Source organism: Salmo salar, chromosome 08 (assembly GCF_965601325.2).
Source record: "Salmo salar chromosome 08, fSalSal1, whole genome shotgun sequence".
Lineage (NCBI taxonomy): Eukaryota > Metazoa > Chordata > Actinopteri > Salmoniformes > Salmonidae > Salmo > Salmo salar.
The window spans coordinates 24,180,533-24,199,338 of NC_138298.1; the positions used below are offsets into that span (position 1 = coordinate 24,180,533).

General features: G+C 44.0%; 1 protein-coding gene across 5 annotated transcripts in view; it reads left to right on the plus strand.

The window, feature by feature from the left end:
* LOC106595273 (zinc finger protein basonuclin-2) overlaps positions 1–15,537 on the plus strand; it is a 586,672-nt gene extending 571,135 nt beyond the window's left edge. For 4 of the 5 annotated variants that reach the window (XM_082978466.1, XM_082978465.1, XM_082978467.1 and 1 more), the window contains one exon: positions 9,018–15,537. In XM_082978466.1, the coding sequence (XP_082834592.1) occupies positions 9,018–9,849 (832 nt within the window). In that variant the 3' untranslated portion in view covers positions 9,850–15,537. Of the gene's footprint in view, positions 1–7,596; positions 7,671–9,017 lie in introns of all 5 variants that reach the window. The other variant, XM_082978469.1, reaches the window with a different exon arrangement.
* The last annotated feature ends 3,269 nt before the right edge of the window (positions 15,538–18,806 follow it).

The window sequence follows — 18,806 nt, forward strand, 5'->3', positions numbered from 1 at the left end:
TAATAATGTCTACACTGTATTTCTGATCAATTTGATGTTATTTTAGTGGACAAAAAAACGTATTGCTTTTCTTTAAAAAACAAGGACATTTCTAAGTGACCCCAAACTTTTGAACGGTCAAAAGTTTGGGGTCACTTAGAAATGTCCTTGTTTTTTAAAGAAAAGCAATACATTTTTTTGTCCACTAAAATAACATCAAATTTATCAGAAATATATATATATATATATTTTGATTTGTTTAACACTTGTTTGGTTACTACATGAATCCATGTGTTATATCATAGTTCTGATGTCTTCACTATTATTCTACAATGTAGAAAATATATATATATATATATATAAGAACCAATTGTAAGCCAATATATATATATATATATATACACAGTACCAGTCAAAAGTTTGGACACACCTACTCATTCCAGGGCTTTTCTTTATTTTTACTAGGCGTACAGTTTATATATATAAAATACTAACAATTCAGGCATTCATTACAGGTAGGTTCATTACATATGTTTTGTGCTTTCATTTTGACATTACATGATGTAATTAGAAACGTTGACAATGTTGTGGATGTATGGTGCATGTATCATTTGATCTGATATTTCATCAGTAATTGTAGAATTAGTAACGGGGAAGTTTAGGACAGTAGATGAGTTTTCTGGATGAGCTACTCAACTGCAGTGAAGTCTACTTTTTTTCTTAGATAGAGTGAAATTATTAAGGCGTCACCTACCATATGTTAAGTGGAACGCACCATTAGCAGAGATACGATTTATAATTTAACAGGTATACAGTGGCATCTGTTGACTGTCATGTCAAAGTTCAGAGAAGTAGGGTGTCATCGCCAGAACACACACACAATCTTCCTCTCTGAGATATACCCCTGTTTACCTCCCCTCACTCACCTCGTCACTGACAGGTGAGGTAGCATACATTAACGTAGACAGCGGTCTGTCAAGCGACTGCATGTATTAGCGCCCTGTTCCAGGAGGTGAGGCTAGCCACGCTTTACCTACCTGGGCTTGTTCGCACATCCACCCTATCCACACACACCCTCCCAGAATACACCCACCCACTAAAGCTAGCAGCAGGTTGACGCCAGAACACAACACATGCTGAGGCTACACAACATCAGAGTGCCCTGGGCTAGCAACTAGCATTTAGCTCTCCAAGGAATTGCTAACATTTGTTTCGTTTTTTTTTGTATGAGGGGATGTTTGACGTTAGACTTCAACTGGCCTAAGAGTGGTTTGAAAATAGCCTACCAAATGCATCCGGATATTAGGGTAATTTAGGGAATTAAAACTCTCAACAACGACCCCATGATGGCATCGATAGTGACTCATTAGCATTGTTATTAGCATCATAAAAAAAACAGAAGTAAAGGCCTTGTGTGTGACATTGGCAGGTCTATTCCCCTGACCACCGTGTAAACAAGCATGTCCATTTGACTGAATGGTCCAGTCTCTCTTCACAGTGGGGTGTCGGTGGAAAAAGGGCCCTTGAAAGGAAATGTAAATTCATCTCCTCCCCAACCCCCCTCGAAAATAGACATGACTTCAAGTGTAACAAATGCATCTCTTTATCGCTTTAGCAGAGCCACACACACACACACACACACACACACACACACACACAGGCAGAGCATGCCTCTGCTCCCAGTATAATGACATATGCCACATTCTAGAGCACTAGAAGAGGGGAAGCCTCACTCAACCAGCTCCTCTGTTTTGTTGTGTAAGAGCATGCCGTGGTGACAAGTGACACTTTTTATTTAGATAAAGAGCGAGTGTGGTTTCTCCCCCTCCTAATCTAATTTGCTTCTCTGAGGAGTTTTTTTCTCCTCTAGTTTTTCTCAGAGTTGTTTTGTCTCAACAGCAACCCTCCACCCGCCTCCCCTCTCCACCCGGGGCCTTTATTAAGTTCCTTGTTTCACTGGCATCTGTTCATTCTGTTCCTGTTTGTTCATTAGCACCAAGTAAATAGAGCAGGTGACTCTGGGACTTGTTCAGGGAGGGAGGGATGGAGGCAGGGATAGAGGGAGGGGAAGAGGGGATGGAGTAGGTGGATGAGAGGAAAAAAAGAGAGGAGATGGGTTATAGTGTTAGCGGAAAAGAGAGGGGGGGATGGAGGAGCAGAGACAGGTAAAATAGCGTTAGCGGAGGAGAAGAGAAGGCGAAATCATGCCGCTCACCTGACGCAGCTGGTGCCGACAGCAGGGAGATGACAGGAAGTGTTATTAAAGGATGCTTTGCCGTGCCAATGCCTGTGTTTGACGCAGCCGCGGATGATGCGTTAGTTCGTTACCCTCTTTGACGAGGCTTTAGGGACAGGGAGCGCCCGGGGCACGAGAGGCCTGCTGTCTCGCATAACCACACACACACAGACAGACACATGCTTGTGCACGTATAAACTCACACATACTCAAAAGCTGATGCGTTCCTACAGATGCATATAGTCTTACAGAGAGTCACTCATTTATTGTAATGTACACAGTATTTTTAGTCTCTTTATTGCACTAAAATAAAATAGGATATTAAACAAATAGCCCTGACCTTGATACGATCCCAATAACAGCCTCCCCACAGCGAACAGACATCTCAACAAATGTTTAGATACTAAATGACCATGACAGAAACGCCAATGGTATTGAGGCATCACAATGACTCATTTCAGATATTTCTGAATGAGTGGCGAGTAAACTGACCAATACCTGCTCAGGAGCTGGACACACATGGCCAAACTGACCAATGAGGAGGCCTAATTCAGCGGCCTACTTCTTTATTTAGTGGAAGTCAAGGTAGAACTATGAATCAGAGCCCTCCCCCTCCCGTCATCGTTCCCAACCACTGCCCCAGCTTGTCTCCCAACTATATAATTTAGCCGTCCATCTTTTTTATTGGGCGCTCTCCGACATTAGCGCTCCCCACTTGTATTAGCATCTGCCGCGGCGACCCCGTAATGGCCTTTAAAAAAACACTTAACTCCGGCACTAAACGAGGAGGGGATGACAGTGGTGGGAAAAACGAATCAGTGAAAAACAGCACTAGTTAGGGTCCTCTGACTCACTCACAGTAAAGGATTTGGTTTCCAAGAGGCAGTGGGTGCTGTAGTATAGAGAGGTGCAACTGTGAGGGAGCGAGGTCAAATTAGACTGTGTTTCGTCTTCCATCTTGGCTCAAAGATGAACCCAAATGTCTTCCACAGGCTTATAGTGAAGCATGAACCTCAACCCACGCTCACAGACACGGTGTCACAGTGACTGTGGAATCTTGCCCTAGTGATGTGCTTTAACATAAGGCCCTGATGAATAGATAGGTGTGTAGCAGGAAGAGAGGACAATCACTGCTGTGAACATATGGATCTTAGAAGACGGTCTTAGACCAAGATGTGGGTGAGTTACACCTAAGTACACTATTGTTTCCATACGTTGAGTGTGTCCCAAATGGCAACCTATTCCCTATATAGTGCACTACTTGTGATCAGAACCCTGGTCACATAGGGTAAATAGGGTGCCATTTGGGACGGATCTTTTGTGCGCCGCATAAATTCCTGGTAGCATATGGGATGTATTACTGAGACTGCCGCTCCTATGGAATAAGGAGAGAAGCATAACAGAGTAATGGCGGGGCCAAAGGAATTATGGGTTATTGAAGCTATAGTCAGGGCTCTGGCCGTACACCAATCAGATGTGTCCCTGGGTAATCCCTTAACTACATAATGCATGCTGCAGTGTAATTGTAACATGGGAACATTATTTGGTCTTTTCCCCTCTGATAATATTATTGTGGAGGAAGGATTGGGAAACCACAACGCCTCAGACATTGGTTTGCTGCTACAGAAAGTTTGAGTCGTTTCAAATTACATTATTCGTAAGATTCACTACAAAATGTTACAAATTCCACAGCTAATAACATATTATTTCTATTATTATGAAACAAATCATTATTATAGTTTAGCACAAATTCAAATAATATTTCAAATAATCTGATAAGTAACTGTATGATTCATTAAATACATTTAATGCAATATAATCTAGTAATCTATAATAATCTAGTCATTATATCACAGAATAATGATATTTAACCTCAGTAAACCAAACCGTATGCCTTCTCTTCATCCCTTGTATTTGAGCTTTAGAACGTACAATTTCTCTAACAGAAACACTGTATCTGAGCCTAAATCTGTTGGGACACCCAGACATTTGTTTCCAACCAGATAATGTATGCAAAATCCAGGTCTGTAATATGCAGTGCTAATAACCAGCTTCCTCCTCTCCCCCACCACCTCTCCTCTCTCTCCTCACAGCGAGATGTTGACGTCTATACCAACAACAGGAGGTTGTCCAGGTACCTCAGCATATCCCATTAGTCAATTATTTCTCTACAGTGGAGTGACACCCCAGAGGAACGTAGGTAGGCGCATCAAACAAACGCTACCTTCAAAAGCTCCGATGTCAGAGTCAATTAGAGGGGAGGATTATAAGAACATTTGATCTACGGCATCATATTAATATTTGAGGGAAACAACAAAAAGACAATGGGAAATGGCAATAGTGTCACAAGCGTTTGAATAGAGAGGGGGGGGACATTTCGTATCTACATGGTGACGTAGATGTAAAGATACAGATCAATGGCGTGGTTAACTAACAGGATAAACAACATAGCACACTGCTGTTTTACACACACACACACACACACACACACACACACACACAGCTAATAGAGTACAGAGTGTCCTCTAACATCTAGCTGCTAGTTGTACATCAATACGGTAACAGTACAGTGTTTCCCTCCAGCCCCCTAGCCACCAGGCGCTCAGCGGTAAATGATTGCATATTTATTGTGGAGGGCGGCACACACACACACAGCAGTGGTAGTATGATTAACGTCTGAAAGGCGTACCGACCAGTAATCGGCCTTATTATCCTCGTTAATCATATTTTCTTAAATCAACGACAGGGCCTCTCTCCCTCTTTTTCTACATGTTTATATTAAGACTCTTCCTTGTTTTATTCATTTTCATCCCTCCATCGGAGAACTGTCACCAGGTGCTTTCCCGCACTTATTTCCCATGATGCACTAGTATGCGGCGGCCCCTCGTCCCCACACGGATGGAGGGATGCAGAGTGAAGGTTAATTACGTTTGAGAGCCATTCTCTCTCATCCTCCTGCCCCTCTCTCTCCTCCTCCTGCCCCTCTCTCTCCTCCTCCTGCCCCTCTTTCCTCCTCCTCCTCTCTCTCCTCCTCCTCCTCTCTCTCCTCCTCCCCTGCTCCTTTCCAGCCATGTGGGCCCAATCTCTGGTAGAACTTCAGTGAAGCTGCAGTCTCTTGATTTGCCATGCTTAAACAAAGGCCTGATCATTTATAGAGAGAATGTGTTATTTAATTTAGCCACAGATCCCGGGTTCAAAATACAAAATATCTACTGATGAACAGTATGTTAATGACATTACACTATGAAATGGGACTTTTATGTTAATTTATCTTTGATACATTTGGGTTTTGTGGATAAAGACAAAAAGAGAATCAGAGAATCACTTTCAGAAGGCTTTCGTTTGGAACAATAAGCGTCGCAAATATTTCACATTCTGTAAGTAATTGTAGGCTAATATAATGACAGGGCTTTGTTGATGTGATCTGTAACTTAGCCTTCTATCTAAACCTCTATGGCGCGTCTGTGGAGGAATATTCCCTGAGAGGAATATTCCTTTTATGAAATTTTTTATCAAGTTTCTCCAGCTAGTATAGCTAGTAGAGAATAAAGACAGATAATGATGAATGTGTTACCCAACCCCTCGATCATCCTCCCACCTCTCCACTCCAAACCTCATCACATAGCAACCCCACATGACAGCAGAGGCAAAGAACCCATCAGTGTCAGTTTAATATGACTTCACTTTGCTCATTACGACTCATTTAGACAGTGCACACACACTAACACACACACACACCCGGTATAGAGAGAAGGACAGGGCCATTGGAGGAGAGACGGGAGCCTAAAGATGATTAACGTTGGCTGGGACAGGCGCGTTAGCTAGCCTCTCTCTCTCTCTCTCTCCTCCTACTCTGCACAAACAAAATGGCCTCTCAAGAGGCCTCCCCCGTCTTTGGTCGAAGATGAGACTGTCAATTTGGTTTTCCTGCCACATTACTGGCCATCGGGGAGGGAGAGGTGGAGAAGGGAGAGAGGGAATGGAGGAGTTTGGTTTGGGGGGTAGAGGAATGGGGAAGAAGGGGAGTGAAATAGTGGTGGCAGAGTGATGGAGACAGGGAGATGGGGCAGAGGGTAAATCTGATAAATGAAGGAATCTGTATATGTCCTCTAAATGAGGAAAATCTACCCCCAAGAATATAACTGCAGACTGATCCACTTCCAGTGAATATCTTTAGAGATAGGGAGGAGATGCGTCTATCACCGGTGCAGGTGAATTCCTCCGCAAAGTCTATTCAAGCAGCCATTATTCACGTCACATTCCACAGGCTTGAACTGTTCAAAAGATGCAGATGAACAATCTATTTATTTATTTTAAACAGTAATCACTAATTGTTTGATTACTCAACACATCCTTTCTCTCAGTATGTGGTCTTTGTGAATGACAGTATAACGACCAGAAGGGACATGTACATGTACAATGTAGATGGGTTGTGTGTTAGTTATTCAGTTGTGGTTTTGATGTTGTGATCTAGTATAAATGCTGATATCACAGTAATGATATATGGCTGATGCAGTAATACTTAGTAATACTGTAGTAATTCAGGGTACTTACTGCATGGCACTTAGCATGTGTTTTAACCTCATCAGTCAGGGAGCCATGGCAGTCTAGAAGTTTTAACCTCATCAGTCAGGGAGCCATGGCAGTCTAGAAGTTTTAACCTCATCAGTCAGGGAGCCATGGCAGTCTAGAAGTTTTAACCTCATCAGTCAGGGAGCCATGGCAGTCTAGAAGTTTTAACCTCATCAGTCAGGGAGCCATGGCAGTCTAGAGCTTATGAGCAGTGTGGGGGTGTGGCTTTAGGGGTGGAGACATGTTGCAAAGGACCCGCCTACCTGAGCATCAACAGCATACGGCCCAATCACATTAACTAATGCCATAGCCTGTTGGCATCCCCACTAAAAACAATCAACAAACCAATCAAATTGAATATAATCGGTGTAACAAAATATTTTCGGACAGTTTTCTACTGCTGCCTAGACCCAATTGTTTGTTTATTGGTCGTGGAAACAGTCATTTCTCCATCTACACAGAGATACATTAGGAGAGACAATGAGTCCTGACTATTTGGACCTGAAGATAACACCATCAGTGTATCAGACTGTTATCATAGGTTAAAAGAAGAGAGCTAAGAATGTTCATGAGTCTCAGAACATGGATGTACTGTATATTTTCTCTCTCTCTCTCGTTCACACACACACACACACACTTGCGCACACAGGCACACACGCGGCAGTGACAACCACAGCCAATCGATTCTCCCCGCTCCTCGATGCTGACAATGCTCAAGTGGACGGTGCTCCTGTTTGCTTCCTCTTGTAACACAGAAAGAAAGGGTCCCTCCATTCCAATGAATGTATACTATTTTTACCCTCTTGCAGGAGAATGTCCGATAGGGAACTAAATAATTAAAGGCAAGGGACCCTTTTTGACTGCATCAACCATGGCACTGCTGGTAAGCTCTACTATACATTGTGAATCCATTTGCCCTCGTCCTGTCCTGCCAAGGACGTCTGTTTTTAGTTTGTCACACCCTCCACCGTGCCCCTTGCCTTGCATGAAACCCCCTCACATTTAAAAGCACTGCTTGATATTCCTTAGTCGTTGCTTACTTTTGTTTAATTTCACTTTAAAAGTCTTGATTTCATTTGAAAAGTCCCCTAACATGTTGTATTGTGGACAGTGGGATGTTTATACTGTGCCACCTCCATATCTGGCACCAGTTATTACTCACTTTTCTTTGTCCATTTTATTGTGCCATTTGCTGTGGTGGAGCCTGCATTCCTCCCAGTCTGAAATGGCAACTGTGGAATTGGAGGGAAGAAGCATTGAATTTGAGCTGTCAAAACACATTTTACCTCATATCTTTTGGCATGGCTTTGCAATGCAGACTGCTACACCTCACAAACAATACCCTTTAGCTCTAGCAAGCTTTAGCAAGGCACCAGATCCAGGCTTACACTTCCTTGTTGTGAATTTGATGGCAGTGGCTATGCGTTATGAGATACTACTGCGCTCTGTGTGAAAAAGCGGCCATTTTTATTTCTTAAAGCGAAGGGGATACATGGGGATCATATGTTTAAAAAGGGGGGCCTGATTAAGCCACTTCCAATAGGGAGCCAGTGTGATAATGCTGTCGGAGATCTAATACGCTATCCAGTTTCCCTCGATTATCGCATTACCACAGCTCCAATCAATTGATAAACTCCCATTCAATATGGTGGAGTATTTAATTGAGTCAGAGTCTATTGGATTTGCAGCGGGGCTGTGCTAGACGTGCTGACTGTGGTAAACACCGTGGCGGGATGCTCTCGCCACACCGCGTAAGACCAGTTAGGGGAATGCTAAGAGAAGGACTGGGTAGAGTTTCTCTCACCTAAAAGGGAGGGGCATTGGAAGCCATTTCAACGTAGGTTCCTCTTGATAGGTTAAGTAAGTAAGGTAAAGAGTGAGGAGAGGTTCTAGAACAAGGTGAATCGTTTAGTAGTTCTTTTGTCTGGCGTGAGGTCAGGGGTTAGTGAAGAGGACAGGAAGAGAGGAGGGTTATTGAAAATGTAGTGACTGATACAATATCATTCAAATACTTAGAACTCCAAGCATAGGTGCATGTGTTGGGCGAGACAGAACACGTGTTTTGGAATGCAAAATGTATCATCTTTCTAAAAAGATCTGAGAATGTTACCACTCCAGTCATTGTTTAAAGCGCTGAAACACCATTGTGCTTGATTTGACAACTTGTTTAGCCATTTTCTTATGAAAACGATCTCTCTCTACCTCCCCCTTCATTATGTCTTTCCACCAGGCACAGCTCCAACATCAACCTGCATCGCAAACTGCTTACCAAAGAGCTGGACGACATTGTCCTGGACCCCCAACTCACACCGCTTCCCAAGGACCTGCGCGCTGAGTTCCTGGCTAAGATCTATGCTGGGCACCACTTGGGCCTGGACGCCATGGCAGGGGCGGGCATTGGCGGCGCCAGCCTGGGGGGAGGAGGGCTGAACCGTGATGCCAGCCTCCCGGCAGGCACCGATTACCCCCACCACCACCCCCTAAACCGTCACCACCACCACCACCCCCTCCACCACACCAACGGCTTCTACCACCGCGGTGGCCCCCCAGACGACTACATGGTGCTGGACCTGAGCACCGCGTCCAGCGTTCAGTCCAGCGGGTCAGTCCATTCATCACGCCAGTCGGACGAGGGCAGCGACGAGGGCATCCTATTAGACGACCTGGAGGAGGAGGGGGAGGAGGGAGGGGTTAGCGACGGGGAGGACTGCTCCCAGCATGCCCCGGGGCAGGCAGGGGCCGGGGGGCGGCGGGACCAGGTCGGCGAGGAAGGAGTCGGAGGAAGATCGGAAGAAGGTCTGACCGGCGCCGACCCCTCCTCGCCGACCGTTCTGTCTTCCACCGGTGGCAGTGGTGGGATCCTGTGCAGCATCTGCCACAAAGTGTACAGCAACAAAGGGACCCTGCGCGTGCACTACAAGACTGTGCACCTGCGCGAGATGCACAAGTGTAAAGTGGCCGGCTGCAACATGATGTTCTCCTCGGTGCGTAGCCGCAACCGCCACTCTCAGAACCCCAACCTCCACAAAAACAACGTGCCCTTCACCACCATGGTAGACTAGCCCAACCCCCTGGCCCCCCTGTCTGGCCAACTCTACCCCCTTCCTCGACTCCCTCCTCACCCCAAACCATGAGCTCTTACCCCCAGGAACTACACCTTATCACCCTTAGACATCATGCACCACAGTTCTATTTCCCTTCGATGAGATCCAGTGACTATATACAGTAAGCGTTGTGACTTTTGACCTTTCCTTCTTTGGAAGAACAAGGATGAGACACTTGAAGTGTCTTTATTCCAAAAACTGGCCCTGCCGGTTTCCCATAAACCCCATTTCCTATTTCCCATATGTCTTTGTTTTTGTCCATCTCCAAAGAATCTATTCAAACTCTTATTTGTGACTGTTGCCTGCAGAAATGATAATAACAATGAAAAAAATATAAATCTTCTTGTTGTATTTGTGTAATGATAGCTTTTAAAGGAAACCCCATACAAGAGCATGACTGCTTCATTTGTAAATAATATGTCCCAAGAGGCTATTGGTGTAAAACAATTGTATTTGATGGTTGTTAGCTATTTTTTTGTTTTTATGTTACAGTACAATACTCCCTGCCCTAAGGTAGGCAAGAAAGAGGTAGCATCTTTACTAGCTTGACTCATTTATGTCCGTTTTTAAACCCATTTTTAAACTGAGAAGAACTAACGATCATGTGACTGGTTGTATCTACTTGTTAGATATGCGGAGGTTGCCGGCATGCTTTTTTTTGGCTCCTACGCCAATATCATTCTCTGTTCTTTTGTTATCATTTATAGCTTTTACTATACCAATTCAGTTTTTCGCACTTTGCAACTATACAAGCGGGATGTGTAATATTATTACAAGGAGGACTTTGCAAATGGTTGGTTTCCGCGATGTTCGGGGTCTGATAGACGGCCACAGTGCCAAGGGGAAATGACTTAGCATACTTGTGGCTGTTCTTTTAATTTTTTTTGGCACGTGTTCAGTTTCAAAAAACGCTATTTCACAACAAAAGACCCATATTTGTCCTGAATGAAACCCAACATCTGCCCCATTTACTCAAATAATCCTATTCAGAAAAAGTCTAAGTATTTCTACTCTACCAGATACAGGAACGTGACTGACTACAATACAGCTGCTGTTTTTGACGGCAGAAGATTTAAGTATTGAGGAATTTGTTTGTGTTATTTTCATTTCAAGGAGTGTAAACCCAGTGTGTGACTGTAATATCATAGTACTTAGCTACAGAGGTTGAAGTAGGCTATTCTTTCTACTGCATGTGGTATTTGTGACCTAAAACAAGCGTTGGTTGAGTGTCCTATTATTTTATACACATTTCCATGCAAAAAAATTGCCATCCTATCAGAAGTATTGTGAATGTCACATTGATTATAAAACAAAGAAATAGCCCTTAAACTGTGACCAAAACAAAAAGAAGCATTGGTTTTTAAAACGAACTATATTTTTCCGCCATACAGTTGTACTTTAACTTACACCCCATAAATTGATATGATGCACTTGAGTCTTAAGCCTTTTGCTATATTTTTTTCGGTATTGATTTCCATTGCTGATTGTCAGCTTCAAAGGTGAACTCTGTGAAACTCTGTGGCCATTGCCTGGCTGTTTTCGAAGTTATTTGCAGCCATTTTCCTTGTTTCCATACACATCTTAAGGTACAAATATTTCAGATAACTAGGCAAAGTAGCCAGGGGAAGGAAGGGGTATTTATTGGCGAGTGATGTTATCTTGATGCAGATGTCTTGTCCAATATGAATTCCTTGTTTTTGTCCCAGAAAAGAAAAAAAGAAAGACAGATCGGTCTTCATTTTGAGTCTGTGCCCTTCAGTTGATGGTTATTATTGTGTTTTTGTCGTGTTACTATGGATGTGAAACAATTGAGAGCTCATCTTTCTTGATTGGTGCTTAAGGGGATAAAAACGCACAGTGTTACGTGGTATACAGTATTCAAACCCCCGTTATATCCATGAAAGTGTTGGACCATTTTTTTTTTTTTTATGACTTCAACTATTTTGCAATGGGCATGAGCGACCCTTTGATGGACACGTTGGCGTAAACTCTTAAGACTTAGCTTCTCCTCTCTCCTCACTCAACCAACCTCCACAGCACTGGCAGCAGTCTTCACCCCTCTCCTCTCTCTGAAGAGAGAGAGAAAGAGCTGATCTGAGTGAAAGGGGATGCGGAGGTGGAGGGCTGACTTGAGAGGAAGAAGGGATGACAGTGAGTATCATTAAAAATGTGCTGTTCCACCGTTACCTGGAGGCCTTCTGACGCTGATCTGTCTAATATCTCACTTGTCACTTCATTACACCGCCAGACGTGAATGTTGCTGACAGGACTGTGACGCCGAAAGAGATCCAAACCGGTCTCCCGGTCTCTCTCTGTCTCTTTCACCTCTCTCTCTCTCTCTCTCTCTCCCCATCCCTGAGAGAAACTACCCCGCCCCCCCTCCTCTTCCCCCTCAACCCACCACTCACCCCCCTCCACTCGCCCCCTTCTCGGGTCCTATAGGGACACAGACTAATAGTGTACCCTTAAGTTGACTGGACGCCCATCGCCGTAGAAAAAGGATGTGTAATTGCCTGTTTATCCCAGGTGAAGGAAAAGGTTTGTACAGGAACCTTCGGCTACTTCCTGGAGTGGCACTGAGGCGCAGCCTGCCTCATTTGCTCAGCGCACCGTACTGCACCTTACCGCCACGGGCCCAGCCGGAGAAGTACAGAAGTGTCACTCCAGGAACCCTGCTGACAGCTGTCTCTCTCTCTCACACACACACACACACACACACATACACACACACACCCTGCTAACAGGCCAGTGGGATGACAGCAACGAGAGGACTTGTTAACCTCTGGTGATGGGCGGGAAACACGGACACCCCGAGGCAGAGAGAGGGGGGAGAGAGAGAGAGGGAATAGAGAGAGCGAGCTCATCCACGGTCCATCACTATGTAATATGCAGTCGGTCCAGTGTTAGCATTCCAGCCTTGTCACTGCAGGGTACGCTAGCGTTTCATTAGGGAGAACAGTGGAATGTAGCATTGAGTTGGACCGCAAGGACTGCCATGGAATGCACTGAGAGCAGTTGAGAAAGAAGGTAGAAAGGGATACCTAGACAATTGTCCAACTGAATGCATTCAACTGAAATGTGTCTTCTGCATTTAACCCAACACCTCAATCAGAGAGGAGCGGAAGCCAGGGAGCTCAATCAGTGACCTGTGTATGTTAGTGTGTGTGTTAGTGTGCCAGAGAGAGATTAAATTCCCTTACACTGACTCCTCATCTCTAGCCCCTCTGTCTCTCACTCGATGGCCATGCCAGCACGCCACGGCTCCTAGAGAGAGCTCGCAAATGAGCTGAGAAAACTGCCCTGACATGCAAAAGACCGTCCAGAACAGAATGTCCAGACTAGAGGATAGGGAGAGAGAAAGGAGAGCAGAGGGACCGGTCTGAGAACGAAAGCGGTCTGGCCGGGACCTGCGGCAGTCACTTAACCAGGCAGGAGAGATCGAGAGAAGCAGAGAGAGCGAGAAAGCCGTGCCGGCCTTCTTGACTGTCTGGCTGGAAAGCGATGGAGCCCCTTGACCTTTCCACTCTTCTCCCTCTCCTCCTTCACAGGAGACATTACAGTACATTTTCTCCTCTCTCCTTCGAGAGGGCCTGATCCCTCAATCTCCCTCCCTCCCTCCCTCTTTCTAACTCTTTCTGTCCATCTTTAACCCACTAGGGTCCAGGACAGAGCCCAGTGGTCAGGCTGATGGGACCATTACTGTCCTGGCTCGGTCCCCAGGAGGAGAAGGCCTCTTAAAACCCTCACTGGCCAGCCTGAGTGGAGTGAGCCTTTAATATTTCATTAGGGGACTCGACTGCCAAATGTCAGTTTCCCCACAACACACCATCACTGAAAGAGAAAGAAAGAAAGAGAAAGAAAGAAAGAGAAAGAGAAAGAAAGCGCGAAAGAAAGCGAGAGAGAGCACGAGAGAGAGCGAACGAAAGAGAGAGCGAGAGCAAACGAGAGAGAGAGAGCGAGAGCGAACGAGAGCGAGAGCGAACGAGAGAGAGAGAGCGAGAGCGAACGAGAGAGAGAGAGAGCGAGAGCGAACGAGAGCGAGAGCGAACGAGAGAGAGAGAGCGAGAGCAAACGAGAGAGAGAGAGCGAGAGCGAACGAGAGAGAGAGAGAGAGAGAGCGAGAGCGAACGAGAGCGAGAGCGAGAGAGCGATGGAGAGGGAAGGAGAGAGATGACAATGGAGCAGGTGGGGTTGTCTAGTGATCCGTTATGGATTGTATACCCGTGTCCACTTTGTTTAAGTCTGTGGAGAGCAGGGTAGGACATTAACCCAGTGTAAGTGGAGGGGGATGTTTGTTTAAGTCTGTGGAGAGCAGGGTAGGACATTAACCCAGTGTAAGTGGAGGGGGATGTTTGTTTAAGTCTGTGGAGAGCAGGGTAGGACATTAACCCAGTGTAAGTGGAGGGGGATGTTTGTTTAAGTCTGTGGATAGCAGGGTAGGACGTTAACCCAGTGTAAGTGGAGGGGGATGTTTGTTTAAGTCTGTGGAGAGCAGGGTAGGACATTAACCCAGTGTAAGTGGAGGGGGATGTTTGTTTAAGTCTGTGGAGAGCAGGGTAGGACATTAACCCAGTGTAAGTGGAGAGGGATGTTTGTTTAAGTCTGTGGAGAGCAGGGTAGTACATTAACCCAGTGTAAGTGGAGGGGGATGTTTGTTTAAGTCTGTGGAGAGCAGGGTAGGACGTTAACCCAGTGTAAGTGGAGGGGGATGTTTGTTTAAGTCTGTGGAGAGCAGGGTAGGACATTAACCCAGTGTAAGTGGAGGGGGATGTTTGTTTAAGTCTGTGGAGAGCAGGGTAGGACAGAAACCCAGTGTAAGTGGAGGGGGATGTTTGCGAGCTGTCTGGTTAACGTCATCCATCTTGAACAATACATGTGGCGAGGCTCAAAAGACGCATCGGAAGATTGGTGGTTTTACAGATGATACGCTGTGGTCCAACATTACCCTCGGAACTTGGTAACAGCAGTTCTACAGTAAATGATCCTGGAACAAATAAAAAACATGCAGAAATGCATAAAATGTGCTTTTTACCCATATATTGTATTTGACAAAAGAACAGCTCACAATCCTTAACATTATATATAGCAAGTCACCCCAAACTATTTACCAACATGCCAATCTTACTTTTTATATATAAATAAGCTCAAAAGACTTGTACATTTTCTTTTCCACAGTGATGTTTTTGTGTAGCTGTCTGGTTCTCTTTGTGCTAAACGGCTGTGTTACCGCCCTGCAACCAGAGGCCTGCATCTCAATCAACTCTTATTTTCACTGCCTGGCATAGCAGCATTGCTACAGAGTCACACCGCAAACGGCAGCATCTACAACAGGGGAAGCTTGCATCACTCTTGATTTCATAATGGTGACATTGGCAGCTTCATGAATACTGTATGTCTCCTAAACAGGTTTTTCCCATTAGCAGACTGGAGGAGAAAAAAAAGGTCCTCTTTCTTTCTTAATTGATTTTGTTTTGTTGCTTTCCTTGTATTCTTCTGTATCATAACGGTCTATGGTTTTTGCATAAAATGCATATGGGTTTTGGGATGTAAATGGAATTTTATTCATATTTTGTCCAAATACCTCTTGTAATTTGTATCAGAATTCTTGTACAATTTTTATATTAAAGATTTATCAGTCACTGGCAATCTGACGCCACGTTGCTTGTCTTTGAAAGGGATTATTATTTGTTTGTTTGTGCGCGTGTGTGTGCGTGCGTGCGTGCTTTTTCTAGGGGTAAAGGGAGGACATGTTATGAGTGGCTGGAATTTAACAGGGACAGTCTGTCAATCAAGCCGGTCAGACAAGACACGATTTCAGCGGTTTTACTGGCCTGTTTTAATTAAGCTGTGATAAAAATCATTGGGGAAAAGGCTATCTTGACCAATTAGTGGACGATTAGATGAATGAAGTCATTTAAAGATGTGCCAGTGTGAGTTTCCCAGACACTTATTAGACCTAGTCCTGGACTGAAAACACAGGAGTGGAATGGAGATACATGTGCTTTAAAAAGGGCAATGTGCTTGTCAACAATAATATTATACAGTTGGGTCTGAAATTGACACCCTTGATAAAGATGAGCAATGACGACTGTATAAAATAAATCATTCAAACCCTAAGCTATATTTTATGGTCCATAAAAACATTTGGGAATGATATTATTTTATAATAATACTACTGTTCAGATAAAGAGATGTTGTTTAACAACAACAAAAAATATCAAAAAGGTATGGGTCAACATTAATGTATACTCCTAAAGATTCAAGTAGTCAAACGTTTTGTTTTTGGTCCCATGTTCATAGCACGCAATGATTACATCAAGCTTGTGACTCTACTAACTTGTTGGATGCATTTGCAATTCCTTTTGGTTGTTTCAGATTATTTTGTGCCCAATAGAAACAAATGGTAAATAATGTAGTGTGTCATTTTGGAGTCACTTTTATTACAAACAAGAAATGTTTTCTAAAGACTTCTACATTCATGTGAATGCTACCATGATTACGGATTATCCTGAATGAATCGTAAATAATGATGCGTGAGAAAGTTACAGAGGGTCATAGATCATCCCCTGATACATGCTAACCTCACCATGACCAATAACAGTGGAGGTTCGCATGTCTCGGGGGTGTATGATCTTCCGCTCCAATGCGTTTTGAGAAGGAGACGAGGAGAGAGGACACAAGGTAACAAACTGAGAAAGAGCCCTGGAATTCTGCACAGGAGTTTTCCTCATTCAGGCCTGGATTCAATACCGCAGTGCACTAGACTTTTTGAAAGGTGCCTTGGATTGAATCCCAGCCTCAATATTGTTGTCAGGGAAGCTCTGCGTCAAGAGCAGAGAACTAATGTGATTGGTTGAATGAAAGTTCAGTGGGCAGAGCTTAGAGTGACACGTTAGTGGGTGGAGTTTACAGGTGAGAGTCAAATAAAAAAAGCCCTGGTAGATTGGAGGTGGATGGGGGCGTTACACATGGGTTGCGACCTGCAAGTTTCCTGGTTCACATCCCGACTGATTGTTTTTGTTACCCAACATTCTAAACTAATTACATTTCTAATCTACTAACTTTGACTGAATACATTTAAATATGTGGACAAAACAGACTTGTACCTTCCCCCTTCTGGCTGATTGGACTAGGCACTGGGATAGGGACCAGAAGGTCCTAGGTTCAAATCTTGCCAATGCCCATTCTCCGAAAAGGTACTTTCCCTAGCACGGAATTCACCCCCTCAACACCCAAACCATACCTCAACTTTTGTTAGTAGGGCTGGCTGGAGGATTTTCGCTATTTCGCTAATACTTTTGGCGGTAATTGATCCCAAGGTCTAAGGTTCCTCCCCAATAAGAAGTTTCTCCAATGCATTTTGAGGAAGGAGATAGGATGGGAGGAATCAAGGAAATACGATTGGAGATCCACCCATACACTAAAGCACAAGAGACTACAAGAGGTGTGGTATTAACCCACATTCTTTTGGTTGTAAAGCTGGGATTTAAACTTAGGCTTTAGACAAATTAAAAATCATTGTTTTGCCATCGATCATCCAAACAGCCAGTAGCCTAGTGATTTGTTGATATCCTGGAAAAGGTAGATATTTTTTTGATTGCATCAAAAACCTAAGATTTTACAAGCACACCAACCCTGATACTGTAGCATCACCAGGAGTGTATTCATTAGTCTATTAGAGTTTCTATTAATTCGTTTTGCACTGTTTCAATGGAAAACAATATATTTATATTGCACGAATTCAGGGGTGTATTCATTAGTCTGATTCTGTTGCAAAACGTTTAGTCTGTTGCAAATCATCTTGTAACGGAAACCATTTACCCTGGGAAGCAAACAGAATGAAACGGGGATGGACCTACCTGAATTTGTCCAATAGAAACTAGTTATCATTGCATAACGTTTTGTTTGGAGTAAATGTTTGTTTCAAAACGTTTTGCAACGGAATCCTACTAATGAATACACCCCAGGTAGGTCTTTCCTGTTTCGTTCTGTTTGCTTCCTTGTACATACACCCAGGAGTTGTAGTGCTAGTGAGATATTGGGCTCGTTTGAGTGGTAAGGCTAAAGCAACCGACTGTAGACAAATGAAGTCTGGTTCATCCACAACAGCCGGACACTAAAGGGGTTTTCCAACAGCAAGGCTCAGATCAACATGCCAGTTACCATTGTTTATAAAAGCTTTTCTATACAAAGTTGAAATAAACATGTCTCCAACCCCAATGTCACACACTCAAAGTGAAACCTTGTGTACACATTGTACAATCAATTGAGAGAGAGAGAGAGCGCCTCAAATATCATATTCATTTGTATATATCTACTGTATACATGAATCACGGCAAAGTTGGTCCTGTTTCAGTCATGTCTTTGGTCAAGTTTGTGTGGGTCAAACAAAAACACCTTAATGATTGGTTGACAATAGAGCCTCCCACTATGCAGGTGATGGCTGGAAGGTGAAAAGTCAAAACGTCATGACCTTTGATCACATGATTTATGTAAAGTTCATGCAGTTGAAATGTAGGCGCAAGTCAGACAATTGTTCACCCCATAATGCAATAAACTTTAAAAAGGTGGGGACCAATGATAGTCACCGACTTGACAAAAGTGATCTACTCGAACGCACCCAATGATACTTCTGAAAGGCAGGCAGACAAGGTTGCACTTTACCAAAACGTGACGATTCTACAATCGCAGGTGGAAATTACGCACAAATCACACTGTCGGCAAAATAAACAAGCATAACGGAGGACACTTACATTTCAAACAAACTACTATTATTCCAGTCAAAGTCCTTCAGACAATGGCTCCTCTTCAGTCTGGCCTCTTCTGGCCCTGAGGTTGACTAGTGCTTAGTAAAGGAGATGTTATCTCAATGAGAACAACCTGTAGGAATAAAACATGAAATAAAATCGTTTTTT